This window comes from Dromaius novaehollandiae, chromosome 32 (genome assembly GCF_036370855.1).
Source record: "Dromaius novaehollandiae isolate bDroNov1 chromosome 32, bDroNov1.hap1, whole genome shotgun sequence".
Classification (NCBI taxonomy): domain Eukaryota; kingdom Metazoa; phylum Chordata; class Aves; order Casuariiformes; family Dromaiidae; genus Dromaius; species Dromaius novaehollandiae.
In genome coordinates, this window is record NC_088131.1 from 229,701 (window position 1) to 243,094 (window position 13,394).

The 13,394-nt window shown below is 69.2% G+C and overlaps 2 protein-coding genes and 1 long non-coding RNA gene across 3 annotated transcripts; all 3 read left to right on the plus strand.

The window, feature by feature from the left end:
- Positions 1 to 611: 611 nt before the first annotated feature.
- Positions 612 to 7,350, plus strand: LOC135324527 (basic proline-rich protein-like; the record flags this gene model as incomplete). Its single annotated transcript, XM_064501081.1, has 3 exons — positions 612 to 714; positions 3,838 to 5,430; positions 5,666 to 7,350. Coding segments are annotated over exons 1-3 (3,342 nt in total), but the record flags the coding sequence as incomplete, so codon positions are not given.
- A 124-nt stretch (positions 7,351 to 7,474) lies between these two features.
- MUC3A (mucin 3A, cell surface associated) lies at positions 7,475 to 12,253 on the plus strand. The gene is made up of 9 exons (XM_064501082.1): positions 7,475 to 7,524; positions 7,664 to 7,861; positions 9,340 to 9,458; positions 9,583 to 9,641; positions 10,099 to 10,241; positions 10,352 to 10,417; positions 11,779 to 11,941; positions 12,032 to 12,193; positions 12,250 to 12,253. The coding sequence occupies exons 3-9, from the start codon at positions 9,363 to 9,365 to the stop codon at positions 12,251 to 12,253; spliced, it is 693 nt and encodes a 230-aa protein (XP_064357152.1). The 5' UTR covers positions 7,475 to 7,524; positions 7,664 to 7,861; positions 9,340 to 9,362.
- Positions 12,254 to 12,319: 66 nt separating this feature from the next.
- On the plus strand, positions 12,320 to 12,904 carry LOC112996596 (uncharacterized). Its single transcript, XR_003262499.2, has 3 exons — positions 12,320 to 12,423; positions 12,542 to 12,597; positions 12,669 to 12,904. It is a non-coding gene; the product is annotated as an uncharacterized LOC112996596 (long non-coding RNA).
- The last annotated feature ends 490 nt before the right edge of the window (positions 12,905 to 13,394 follow it).

Below are 13,394 nucleotides of genomic sequence, written 5' to 3' on the forward strand. Positions count from 1 at the left end.
CCCACATCCGTGTCCCGCATGCCTCTCCCCTGTCCCCATCCCTGTCCCACGTCCCTGTCCCCTGTTCCCACCCCGTGTCCCTATCCCCGTCCCACATCCGTGTCCCCTGTCCCCATCGCTGTGGCACGTCCCTGTCCCCTGTTCCCACCCCGTGTCCCTATCCCCGTCCCACATCCGTGTCCCCTGTCCCCATCGCTGTGGCACGTCCCCGTCCCCATCCCGCTCCCTCCCGGCTCTGGTCCCCAACCAGGGTCTGCCCGAGGGCCTCGGGGGGCTCGCGGCGGGGACGAGCCACGGCCGGGACTCGGGGACGGCACGGGGTCCCCCGGCCCCCCAGGGCCACCGGGATGTGCCCGGAGGAGCCGCGGGGTTGAAGTCGGTGTCGGGCGCCCGTCACCGTCGCCTGCTGGCGTCACCCCCCCCGTGGCGTCGTGACGGCCATCGGGGCCACGTCCCTGCCGGGAAGAGGGTGTTGGCCGCCGTGGGGCAGAGCGGCGGCTTTGCTCGGCGGCACCTGCAGCTCCGGTTTCGGCCCTCCCACCGCCGCCGCAGACCAAAGGTCCCGCGGCACCCGCCCGCCCGGGCCCAGTCCCGCGTCGCCCGCGGCTGGGACGCGTCGCCGAGCCGCCGTCCCCGCTCGGTCCCCGGCGATGGGCACCCGCCTCTGGGCCACCCTGGCCCTGCTCGGCCTCTGCTGCCTGGCTGCCAGCACAGGTGGGTGCTGCCCACCGCCGTGGCCTCGTCCCCCTCGTCCCCACGGGGCCACCCCCAGGGTGGGACCGGGGGTCCTGAGCGTGGGGCTGGGCCAAGGCTCGGTCCTCCGGGGACCGGAGCTTGGCGCGGGGGTCTCGGGGGCGGGGAAACGGGACTTTGGGGGTCCACGGGTCTTTGGAGGCTCAGTGGGGGCTCTTTGGGGGACGCGAGTCTTTGAGGGGTCTTTGGAGAGGTCTTCAGAGACTCAACTGGGGGTCTTTGGGGGGATGGAGGTCTTTGGGAGAGCAGGTGGGGGTCTTTGGGGGGATGGAGGTCTTTGGGAGAGCAGGTGGGGGTCTTTGGGGGCAGGTGGCTCTTTGGGGGTCACTGGGACTTTGGGGGTGTAGCTGGAGGTCTTTGAGGGGATGGAGGTCTTTGGGAGACCATCTAGGGGTCTTTGGGGGCAGGTGCCTCTTTGGGGGTCACTGGGACTTTGGGGGTGTAGCTGGAGGTCTTTGAGGGGATGGAGGTCTTTGGGAGACCATCTAGGGGTCTTTGGGGGCGTGTGGCTCTTTGGGGGTCACTGGGACTTTGGGGGCCTTGCTGGAGGTCTTTGAGGGGATGGAGGTCTTTGGGAGACCAGGTGGGGGTCTTTGGGGACATGAGGCTCTTTAGGGGTGCCTGGGACTTTGGGGGTGTAGCTGGAGGTCTTTGGGGGGATGGAGGTGTTTGGGAGACCATCTAGGGGTCTTTGGGGGCAGGTGGCTCTTTGGGGGTCACTGGGACTTTGGGGGTGCAGCTGGAGGTCTTTGAGGGGATGGAGGTCTTTGGGAGACCAGGTGGGGGTCTTTGGGGGCAGGTGCCTCTTTGGGGGTCACTGGGACTTTGGGGGTGTAGCTGGAGGTCTTTGGGGGGATGGAGGTCTTTGGGAGACCATCTAGGGGTCTTTGGGGACATGAGGCTCTTTGGGGGTCACTGGGACTTTGGGGGTGCAGCTGGAGGTCTTTGAGGGGATGGAGGTCTTTGGGAGACCATCTAGGGGTCTTTGGGGGCAGGTGCCTCTTTGGGGGTCACTGGGACTTTGGGGGTGCAGCTGGAGGTCTTTGAGGGGATGGAGGTCTTTGGGAGACCATCTAGGGGTCTTTGGGGGCAGGTGCCTCTTTGGGGGTCACTGGGACTTTGGGGGTGCAGCTGGAGGTCTTTGAGGGGATGGAGGTCTTTGGGAGACCATCTAGGGGTCTTTGGGGACATGAGGCTCTTTGGGGGTCACTGGGACTTTGGGGGTGCAGCTGGAGGTCTTTGGGGGGATGGAGGTCTTTGGGAGACCAGGTGGGGTCTTTGGGGGCAGGTGCCTCTTTGGGGGTCACTGGGACTTTGGGGGTGTAGCTGGAGGTCTTTGGGGGGATGGAGGTCTTTGGGAGACCAGGTGGGGTCTTTGGGGACATGAGGCTCTTTGGGGGTCACTGGGACTTTGGGGGCCTTGCTGGAGGTCTTTGAGGGGATGGAGGTGTTTGGGAGACCATCTAGGGGTCTTTGGGGGCAGGTGGCTCTTTAGGGGTGCCTGGGACTTTGGGGGTGTAGCTGGAGGTCTTTGAGGGGATGGAGGTCTTTGGGAGACCAGGTGGGGGTCTTTGGGGACATGAGGCTCTTTAGGGGTGCCTGGGACTTTGGGGGTGTAGCTGGAGGTCTTTGGGGGGATGGAGGTGTTTGGGAGACCATCTAGGGGTCTTTGGGGGCAGGTGGCTCTTTGGGGGTCACTGGGACTTTGGGGGTGCAGCTGGAGGTCTTTGAGGGGATGGAGGTCTTTGGGAGACCATCTAGGGGTCTTTGGGGGCAGGTGCCTCTTTGGGGGTCACTGGGACTTTGGGGGTGTAGCTGGAGGTCTTTGAGGGGATGGAGGTCTTTGGGAGACCATCTAGGGGTCTTTGGGGGCAGGTGCCTCTTTAGGGGTGCCTGGGACTTTGGGGGTGTAGCTGGAGGTCTTTGAGGGGATGGAGGTCTTTGGGAGACCAGGTGGGGGTCTTTGGGGACATGAGGCTCTTTGGGGGTCACTGGGACTTTGGGGGTGTAGCTGGAGGTCTTTGAGGGGATGGAGGTCTTTGGGAGACCAGGTGGGGGTCTTTGGGGGCATGAGGCTCTTTGGGGGTCACTGGGACTTTGGGGGTGTAGCTGGAGGTCTTTGGGGGGATGGAGGTCTTTGGGAGACCATCTAGGGGTCTTTGGGGACATGAGGCTCTTTGGGGGTCACTGGGACTTTGGGGGTGCAGCTGGAGGTCTTTGAGGGGATGGAGGTCTTTGGGAGACCATCTAGGGGTCTTTGGGGGCAGGTGCCTCTTTGGGGGTCACTGGGACTTTGGGGGTGCAGCTGGAGGTCTTTGAGGGGATGGAGGTCTTTGGGAGACCATCTAGGGGTCTTTGGGGGCAGGTGCCTCTTTGGGGGTCACTGGGACTTTGGGGGTGCAGCTGGAGGTCTTTGAGGGGATGGAGGTCTTTGGGAGACCATCTAGGGGTCTTTGGGGACATGAGGCTCTTTGGGGGTCACTGGGACTTTGGGGGTGCAGCTGGAGGTCTTTGGGGGGATGGAGGTCTTTGGGAGACCAGGTGGGGTCTTTGGGGACATGAGGCTCTTTGGGGGTCACTGGGACTTTGGGGGTGTAGCTGGAGGTCTTTGGGGGGATGGAGGTCTTTGGGAGACCAGGTGGGGTCTTTGGGGACATGAGGCTCTTTGGGGGTCACTGGGACTTTGGGGGTGTAGCTGGAGGTCTTTGAGGGGATGGAGGTGTTTGGGAGACCATCTAGGGGTCTTTGGGGGCAGGTGGCTCTTTAGGGGTGCCTGGGACTTTGGGGGTGTAGCTGGAGGTCTTTGAGGGGATGGAGGTCTTTGGGAGACCAGGTGGGGGTCTTTGGGGACATGAGGCTCTTTAGGGGTGCCTGGGACTTTGGGGGTGTAGCTGGAGGTCTTTGGGGGGATGGAGGTGTTTGGGAGACCATCTAGGGGTCTTTGGGGGCAGGTGCCTCTTTAGGGGTGCCTGGGACTTTGGGGGTGTAGCTGGAGGTCTTTGGGGGGATGGAGGTGTTTGGGAGACCATCTAGGGGTCTTTGGGGTGACCTCCGGGAGCACAACCGCTTCTACCACCACCGTAGACTCCACCACCACAACGGCCTCCGGGAGCACAACCATCTCTGGCAGCAGCACAACGGCCTCCGGGGGCACAACCAACTCTAGCACCACCGTAGGCTCCACCACCCCAACGGCCTCCGGGAGCACAGCGGCCTCCACCACCACCGTAGGCTCCTCCAGCTCCGCGGCCTCCGGAATCACCACCAACGCTACCAGCACCGCGGTCTCCACCAGCCCCACGGTCACCGAGAGCACCACCGCCTCCACCACCACGACAGCCTTCACCAGCACCGCGGTCTCCACCAGCACCGCGGTCTCCCCCAGCACTGCCGACACCAGCACTGCCGACACCAGCAGCCCCACGGCCTCCAGCAACACGGCGGCCTCCAGCAGCCCCACGGCCTCCGCCAGCCCCACAGCCTCCAGCAGCCCCACGGCCTCCGCCAGCACCGTGGTCTCCAGCAGCCCCACGGCCTCCAGCAGCCCCATGGCCTCCAGCAGCTCCACGGCCTCCGCCAGCCCCACAGCCTCCAGCAGCCCCACGGCCTCCGCCAGCACCGTGGTCTCCAGCAGCCCCACGGCCTCCAGCAGCCCCATGGCCTCCAGCAGCTCCACGGCCTCCGCCAGCCCCACAGCCTCCAGCAGCCCCACGGCCTCCGCCAGCACCGTGGTCTCCAGCAGCCCCATGGCCTCCAGCAGACCCACGGCCTCCAGCAGCCCCACGGCCTCCAGCAACACAGCAGCCTCCAGCAGCCCCACGGCCTCCAGCAGCCCCACGGCCTCTGCCAGCCCCATGGTCTCCAGCAGCCCCACAGCCTCCAGCAGCCCCACGGCCTTCGCCAGCACCGCAGTCTCGAGCAGCCCCATGGCCTCCAGCAGCCCCACAGCCTCCAGCAGCCCCACGGCCTCCGCCAGCCCCACGGCCTCCAGCAGCCCCATGGCCTCCAGCAGCTCCACGGCCTCCGCCAGCCCCACAGCCTCCAGCAGCCCCACGGCCTCTGCCAGCACCGCAGTCTCGAGCAGCCCCACAGCCTCCAGCAGCCCCATGGCCTCCGCCAGCACCACGGTCTCCGCCAGCCCCACGGCCTCCAGCAGCCCCACGGCCTCTGCCAGCACCTCAGTCTCCAGCAGCCCCACTGCCTCCAGCAGCCCCACGGCCTCCGCCAGCCCCACTGCCTCCAGCAGCCCCACGGCCTCCGCCAGCCCCACAGCCTCCGCCAGCACCGCAGTCTCGAGCAGCCCCACAGCCTCGAGCAGCCCCACAGCCTCCACCAGCCCCATGGCCTCCGCCAGCACCGCAGTCTCGAGCAGCCCCACAGCCTCGAGCAGCCCCACAGCCTCCACCAGCCCCATGGCCTCCGCCAGCACCGCAGTCTCCAGCAGCCCCACGGCCTCCAGCAGCCCCACAGCCTCCAGCAGCCCCACAGCCTCTGCCAGCCCCACGGCCTCTGCCAGCACCGCAGTCTCCACCAGCCCCACGGCCTCCGCCAGCCCCATGGCCTCCAGCAGCCCCACAGTCTCCACCAGCCCCACGGCCTCCAGCAGCCCCACGGCCTCTGCCAGCACCGCGGTGTCCACCAGCCCCACGGCCTCCACCAGCCCCACGGCCTCCGCCAGCACCGCAGTCTCCAGCAGCCCCACGGCCTCTGCCAGCCCCACGGCCTCCAGCAGCCCCACGGCTTCCAGCAGCCCCACGGCCTCCGCCAGCACCGCAGTCTCCACCAGCCCCACGGCCTCCAGCAGCCCCACGGCCTCCGCCAGCCCCACGGCCTCCAGCAGCCCCACGGCCTCCGCCAGCCCCACGGCCTCTGCCAGCCCCACGGCCTCCAGCAGCCCCACGGCCTCCGCCAGCACATCCAGCTCTGCCACCACCACCACCACCACCGCTCCCACCGCCACTCCCACCACCACCACCACTCCCACCACCACTCCCACCACCGCTCCCACCACCACCACCACCACTCCCACCACCACCACCACCGCTCCCACCACCACTCCCACCCCCACTCCCACCACCGCTCCCACCACCACCACCACCACCGCTCCCACCACCACTCCCACCACCACCACCGCTCCCACCACCACTCCCACCCCCACTCCCACCACCGCTCCCACCACCACCACCACCACCACCACCACCGCTCCCACCACCACCACCACCACTCCCACCCCCACTCCCACCACCACCACCGCTCCCACCACCACTCCCACCACCACCACCGCCACCACCACCACCACCACTGCCACCACCACCACCACCACTCCCACCACCACCACCACCACTCCCACCACCGCTCCCACCACCACCACCGCTCCCACCACCACCACCACTCCCACCACCACCACCACCACCACCACCACCACTCCCACCCCCACTCCCACCACCGCTCCCACCACCACTCCCACCACCACCACCACCACCGCTCCCACCACCACTCCCACCACCACTCCCACCACCACCACCACCACTCCCACCACCACTCCCACCACCACCACCGCCACCACCACCACCGCCACCACCACCACCGCTCCCACCACCACTCCCACCACCACCACCACCACTCCCACCACCACCACCACCGCTCCCACCACCACCACCGCTCCCACCACCACTCCCACCACCGCTCCCACCACCACTCCCACCACCACCACCACCACCGCCACCACCGCTCCCACCACCACTCCCACCACCACCACCACCACTGCCACCACCGCTCCCACCACCACTCCCACCACCACCACCACCACTCCCACCCCCACTCCCACCACCACTCCCACCACCACCACCACCACTCCCACCCCCACTCCCACCACCACTCCCACCACCACCACCGCCACCACCACCACCGCTCCCACCACCACTCCCACCACCACCACCGCCACCACCACCACCGCTCCCACCACCGCTCCCACCACCACTCCCACCACCACCACCACTCCCACCACCACCACCACCACTCCCACCACCGCTCCCACCACCACTCCCACCACCACCACCGCTCCCACCACCACCACCGCTCCCACCACCACCACCACCACCACTCCCACCACCACCACTCCCACCACCACCACCACCACTCCCACCACCACTCCCACCACCACCATCACTCCCACCACCACTCCCACCACTCCCACCACCACCACCACTCCCACCACCACTCCCACCACTCCCACCACCACCACCACCACCACCACCACCACCGCTCCCACCACCACTCCCACCACCACCACCACTCCCATCACAACCACCACCGCTCCCACCACCACCACCACCACTCCCACCACCACCACCACTCCCATCACAACCACCACCACTCCCACCACCACCACCACCACTCCCACCACCACCACCACTCCCATCACAACCACCACCACTCCCACCACCACCACCACCACTCCCACCGCTCCCACCACCACTCCCACCACCACCACCACCACTCCCACCACCACCACCACTCCCATCACAACCACCACCGCTCCCACCACCACCACCACCACTCCCACCACCACCACCACTCCCATCACAACCACCACCACTCCCACCACCACCACCACCACTCCCACCGCTCCCACCACCACTCCCACCACCACCACCACCACTCCCACCACCACCACCACTCCCACCACCACCACCACCACTCCCATCACAACCACCACCACCACCACCACCACCACCACCACCACCACTACAACGCGCACGACCACAACCACTGCTGCAGGTGAGCGTCTGTCCGCCCCGTTGCTGTCTCTCCCCGGCCGCCAGCCCCGGCCTCCCGCCCCCACAGGCTCCTCTCCCCGCGGAGCCCAGGGGCGGCCTCGGGGCCGGGCCAGCGCGCCCCACGCTGTCACCTGCTGCAGGGGACTGCCAGAACGGGGGCACCTGGGACGGCACCAAGTGCCTCTGCCCCGAGGCGTTCTACGGCCCCGCCTGCGAGTTCCCCCTGTGCCAGAACGGGGGCACCTGGGACGGCGGCGCCTGCCAGTGTCCCTCCAACTTCCAGGGCGTCGAGTGCCAGCTGGCCAAGGAGACCATCGAGGTGGTGGATGGTAGGGACGCGTCCCGGCCTGCTTCTGGGGGGGCAGGTGGCACCTGGGAATGGTGCTGGGCCACCACGGAGGGACCAACGGGGACTGGGACCAGGGCCACCCTGGAGGGACCAACGGGGACTGGGACCAGGGCCACCACGGAGGGATCAACCGGGACTGGGACCAGGGCCACCACGAAGGGACCAACTGGGACTGGGACCAGGGTCACCCCGGAGGGACCAACGGGGACTGGGACCAGGGCCACCCCGGAGAGACCAACCTGGGGACAGTGTTGGGGTCACCACAGATCCCACCTGGGACTGGGACCAGGGTCACCCCAGAGGGACCAACCGGGACTGGGACCAGGGCCACCATGGAGGGATCAATGGGGACTGGGACCAGGGCCACCCCGGAGGGACCAACCGGGACTGGGACCAGGGTCACCCTGGAGGGACCAACCGGGACTGGGACCAGGGCCACCCTGGAGGGATCAATGGGGACTGTGACCAGGGCCACCCCGGAGGGACCAACGGGGACTGGGACCAGGGCCACCATGGAGGGACCAACCGGGACTGGGACCAGGGCTGCCCCGGAGGGACCAACCGGGACTGGGACCAGGGTCACCCTGGAGGGACCAACCGGGACTGGGACCAGGGCCACCCTGGAGGGATCAATGGGGACTGTGACCAGGGCCACCCCGGAGGGACCAACGGGGACTGGGACCAGGGCCACCATGGAGGGACCAACTGGGACTGGGACCAGGGCTGCCCCGGAGGGACCAACCGGGACTGGGACCAGGGTCACCCCGGAGGGACCAACCGGGAACTGGGACCAGGGCCACCGTGGAGGGACCAACGGGGACTGGGACCAGGGCCACCATGGAGGGATCAATGGGGACTGGGACCAGGGCCACCCCAGAGGGACCAACGGGGACTGGGACCAGGGCCACCCTGGAGGGACCAACGGGGACTGGGACCAGGGCCACCATGGAGGGACCAACGGGGACTGGGACCAGGGCCACCCTGGAGGGACCAACGGGGACTGGGACCAGGGCCACCATGGAGGGATCAATGGGGACTGGGACCAGGGCCACCCCAGAGGGACCAACGGGGACTGGGACCAGGGCCACCCTGGAGGGACCAACTGGGACTGGGACCAGGGTCACCCCGGAGGGACCAACGGGGACTGGGACCAGGGTCACCCCAGAGGGACCAACCCAGGAGTGGGACCAGGGCCACCCCAGAGGGACCAACCTGGGGACAGTGTTGGGGTCACCACAGATCCCACCTGGGACTGGGACCAGGACCACCCCAGAGGGACCAACCGGGACTGGGACCAGGGTCACCCCAGAGGGACCAACCGGGACTGGGACCAGGGTCACCGTGGAGGCCCTGACTCGGGACCGGGGTGGGCTCCTGGGACAAGGGACAGCAGGGGTGGGACGGGCCCCCCGGGGACAGCGGACCGGTGCTCACGGGTCTCCTCCCGGCTCGGCGAAGCGGTGGTGAACGCAACGGTGGACATGACGGCGAAGGTGGAGAACAGGGATTTCACAGCCGACCTCAACAACAAGTCCTCCAAGGCTTTCCAGGACTTCGAGAGGGAATTCAAGCAGCAGGTCAGCGGGCGGCGGTGCCACAGCGGCCGGGGACGTCCCCACCCTGGGACAGCACCCGGGGGACATTCGGGGTGACACGGAGCTGGCGCCCGGCTGTCCCTACAGCGTCCCTTTGCCTTCCCAGATGGCCGAGCTTTACCAGAGCATAACGAGCTACCGAGGTGTGGAGATCCACAGCCTGAGGTGAGCGCCCGTGAGGGGACGGTGGCCGGTCCCCCCGCGTCCCCGAGCCCCGTCTCGGCCCCAGCGAGGCCATTTGGGGTGAGGGACCTGCGGGGGCCGTGTGGGGTGACGCTGTCCCGGGATGGGGGTATCGCCACCGCTCTGAGTTTGCCCTGTCCCTGGGCTCCTCCGAGGACGGTCCAGCCCCAGCTCCGCGCCGTGACGGCCACGCCGTCCCTCCGCACCAGGGAGCCCAGACTGGTCCCAGTCCCAAGCTGGTGCCCCCCCAGCGTGGGTGGCACGGGGTGTCCCTGCCCTCACCCCGCTGCCTGGTACAGCCCCCGCGGGGTCACCGCACGGGGGTCCCTCGGGGGTGACGTGTCCACCGGCAGGACCCGGGGTCTCTCCCGGGCTGGGGTGGCTGCGGGGCGGTGGCAGCCCGGCTCTGCCAAGCCGCCGGTGTCCCTTGTCCCCGCAGGAATGGCAGCGTCATCGTCAACTACACGGTCCTCCTGGAGGTGCCTGCCACCGCCACGGCCAACAGCACCGTCCAGGGCATCTCCGCGGAGCTGGTCACCATCGTCAACAGCTACCTCAACTGCTGCCAGAGCAACCCCGCCTGTGAGTGACGGGGGGGACGACGGAGCCCCGGGGACGGCTGGGGGCGAGGGGCCGGGGGTCCCCGGGCGGAGCCCCCGCACGCTCGGCAGCCGCTGCCCTCTCTGCCGCAGGCGGGTTGTGCTTCAACGCCAGCTTCACCGAGGTCACCAGCGCCAAGGCTGACAGCGTTGACGAGGGTGAGTGACCTCCCGCTCGCGAGTCCCCCAGCCCGGGGGAGCCGGACCCCCAAACTGTCCCTGCTGCCCCCGTCCGCTGCTCGTTTGTCACCTCCTTGTGCTCCCACGTCCCCAGCCCCATGTCCGTGTGTCCCCCATGCCCACGGGTCCCCAGCCCTATGCCTACATGTTCCCCATGCCTCCCATCCCCAGCCCCATGGGTCCCCATCCCCATCCCCATGTGCCCCCCATCCCCATGTGTCCCCCATCCCCATGGGTCCCCCATGCCCATGGGTCCCCAGCCCCATGCCTATGTGTCCCCCAGCCCCATGGGTCCCCATCCCCATCCCCATGGGTCCCCCATGCCCATGGGTCCCCAGCCCCATGCCCACGTGTCCCCCAGCCCCATGTGTCCCCAGCCCCATGCCCACGTGTCCCCCAGCCCCATGGGTCCCCATCCCCATCCCCACGTGTCCCCCATCCCATGGGTCCCCAGCCCCATGCCCACGTGTCCCCCAGCCCCATGGGTCCCCAGCCCCATGCCCACATGTCCCCCATCCCCATGGGTCCCCATCCCCATGCCTATGTGTCCCCCAGCCCCATGGGTCCCCATCCCCATCCCCACGTGTCCCCCAGCCCCATGGGTCCCCATCCCCATCCCCACATGTCCCCCATCCCCATGGGTCCCCAGCCCCATGCCCACGTGTCCCCCAGCCCCATGGGTCCCCAGCCCCATGCCTACATGTCCCCCATGCCCATGGGTCCCCAGCCCCATCCCCATGGGTCCCCCATCCCCATGGGTCCCCATCCCCATCCCCATGTGTCCCCCAGCCCCATGGGTCCCCAGCCCCATGCCCACATGTCCCCCAGCCCCATGGGTCCCCATCCCCATCCCCATGGGTCCCCCATTCCCATGGGTCCCCAGCCCCATGCCCACGTGTCCCCCATCCCCATGGGTCCCCAGCCCCATCCCCATGTGTCCCCCATCCCCATGGGTCCCCATCCCCATCCCCACGTGTCCCCCAGCCCCATGGGTCCCCATCCCCATGTGTCCCCCAGCCCCATGGGTCCCCAGCCCCATGCCCACGTGCCCCCCATCCCCATGGGTCCCCCGTCCCCATGGGTCCCCAGCCCCATGGGCCTACATGTCCCCCATGCCCACGGGTCCCCCATCCCCATGTGCCCCCCACCCCCATGTGTCCCCCAGCCCCACGGCCACTTGTCCCCCATCCCCATGTGTCCCCCATCCCCATGGTCCCCAGCCCCATGCCCACGTGCCCCCCAGCCCCACGGGTCCCCCATCCCCACGTGCCCCCCACGCCCATTGGTCCCCACCCCACGGCCACGCGTCCCGGCGCCCCGAGCCGTGCCTCTGCCTTCAGACCTGTGCGACGGCCAAGTCCCGGAGGGCTTCGAGGACTACTACTCCCCCGCGCTCACCGCCCTGGGCGTCCTCTGCGTCACCGTGTGCGACAAGCGAGCCGCCAGCCCCTACCGCTGCGTCCACGGCACCTGCAGCGTGGAGCGCTCGGGGCCCCGCTGCGAGTAAGCACCGACCCCCCCGTGCCCCCCCCGGGTCCCGGGGCCGCCCCGCTGCCGGGGGCTCTGGCTCAGCCCCCCCCGACTCCCGCCCAGGTGCTCGGAGCGGGCGGCGTTTTGGTACCTGGACGGCTCCTGCGCCTCGCGCCTCAGCAAGCTGGGGGTGGCCGTGGGGGTCCCCGTGGCCGCGCTGGCCGTCGCCGCCGCCGCCTTCGCCGCCTTCCTGCTCAGGGCCCGGAGGCAGAACCTGGAGTACAGGCGAGTGCGGGGGCGGGCAGGGCGGGAAGGCGCCCGGACGCCTGGGCCCCGCGGAGGTGATGGTGGTGGTGGTGGCGGTGGGGGGGGGGGGGACGAGCCGGGCGCTGAGCCGCGCCGGTCCCCGCGCAGGGAGAAGCTGTCGTGCCGCTCCGAGCTCTACGGCGACGAGGACGAGAACTGGAGCAGCCCCCGGGGCTTCGCCGCCAGCAACCAAGGGGCCAACTGGGAAGGTAAACCGGGGCGCCGGGGCGAGGCCGGTACCCGGCCGAGGGGCTTGGCGACGGTCTGGGGGGGGGGGGGGGCCCAGCCGGGAGCACGCAAAGACCCGTCCTCCGCTCCGTCTCGCAGGCGCCGAGACCCCCAACGTCTACGTCAGCCTGGCGAAGGTGGACACCGCGCAGAAGGTGAGGCCGGCGGCTCCCTCGGGGCGCCCGCGCGGGGGTCCCGGCCCTCACCCCCTCCTCTTCCTCCCCAGATCCACATCCAGAGGCCCTCCAGCATCCTGCCCTGAGCGCAGCTGCCTGGGGAGGGGGCGGCCGGACCCCCCCCCCCCCCCCCCCCCAAGTCCCGGCGCCGGGAAACGAACCGGGGCGGGACGGGGCTGCCGTCCGCGTGCGACAGGCGTGGGAGCGCACCGCCGGCCCGGGGCACCCCCCGCGCCACCCTTTCACCCCCTCCTGTTTGATAGCGGAATAAAAACGTTGATTTTTATCGCGTCCCGCTGTTTCCGCGCGGCTGCTCGGCTGGGCGCTGCCTTCGGGCTGGCGGGGCCCGGCTGGCCCTCGTCGCGGTCGGAAGGACGCGGCCGGTGCCGGTCCCCTCCCTCTGCCGCCGCGTCCCGCGGAGCCGCTTTCCCCGCGCCCGGGGGTGGCCGTGCCGCGGTCCCGCTGGACGGGGACGCTCGTGACACGCGGCAGCGGCAGCGGAGGCGACGCCGGAGCCCGTTGCCCAGCCCGTCCCCGTGCGAGCCGGGGCAGAAGGGAAGCGTCCGGAGCCTGGTGGGAACACGTTTCCTGCCGGAGGCAGCGAGGAAGACGTGACCCCCAGCCCCATGGGTCCCCAGCCCCATCCCCACGTGTCCCCCATCCCCATGGGTCCCCATCCCCATGTCCACGTGTCCCCCAGCCCCATGGGTCCCCATCCCCATCCCCATGTGTCCCCCATGCCCATGGGTCCCCAGCCCCATGCCCACGTGTCCCCC

Bases quoted from the DNA above. Each gene is read 5' to 3' on its own strand.
- MUC3A (XM_064501082.1), top strand. From the start codon at position 9,363: ATGACGGCGAAGGTGGAGAACAGGGATTTCACAGCCGACCTCAACAAC. The intron at 9,642-10,098 runs GTGAGCGCCCGT...TTGTCCCCGCAG, and splicing joins GTGGAGATCCACAGCCTGAG to GAATGGCAGCGTCATCGTCA. The intron at 10,418-11,778 runs GTGAGTGACCTC...CTCTGCCTTCAG, and splicing joins GGCTGACAGCGTTGACGAGG to ACCTGTGCGACGGCCAAGTC.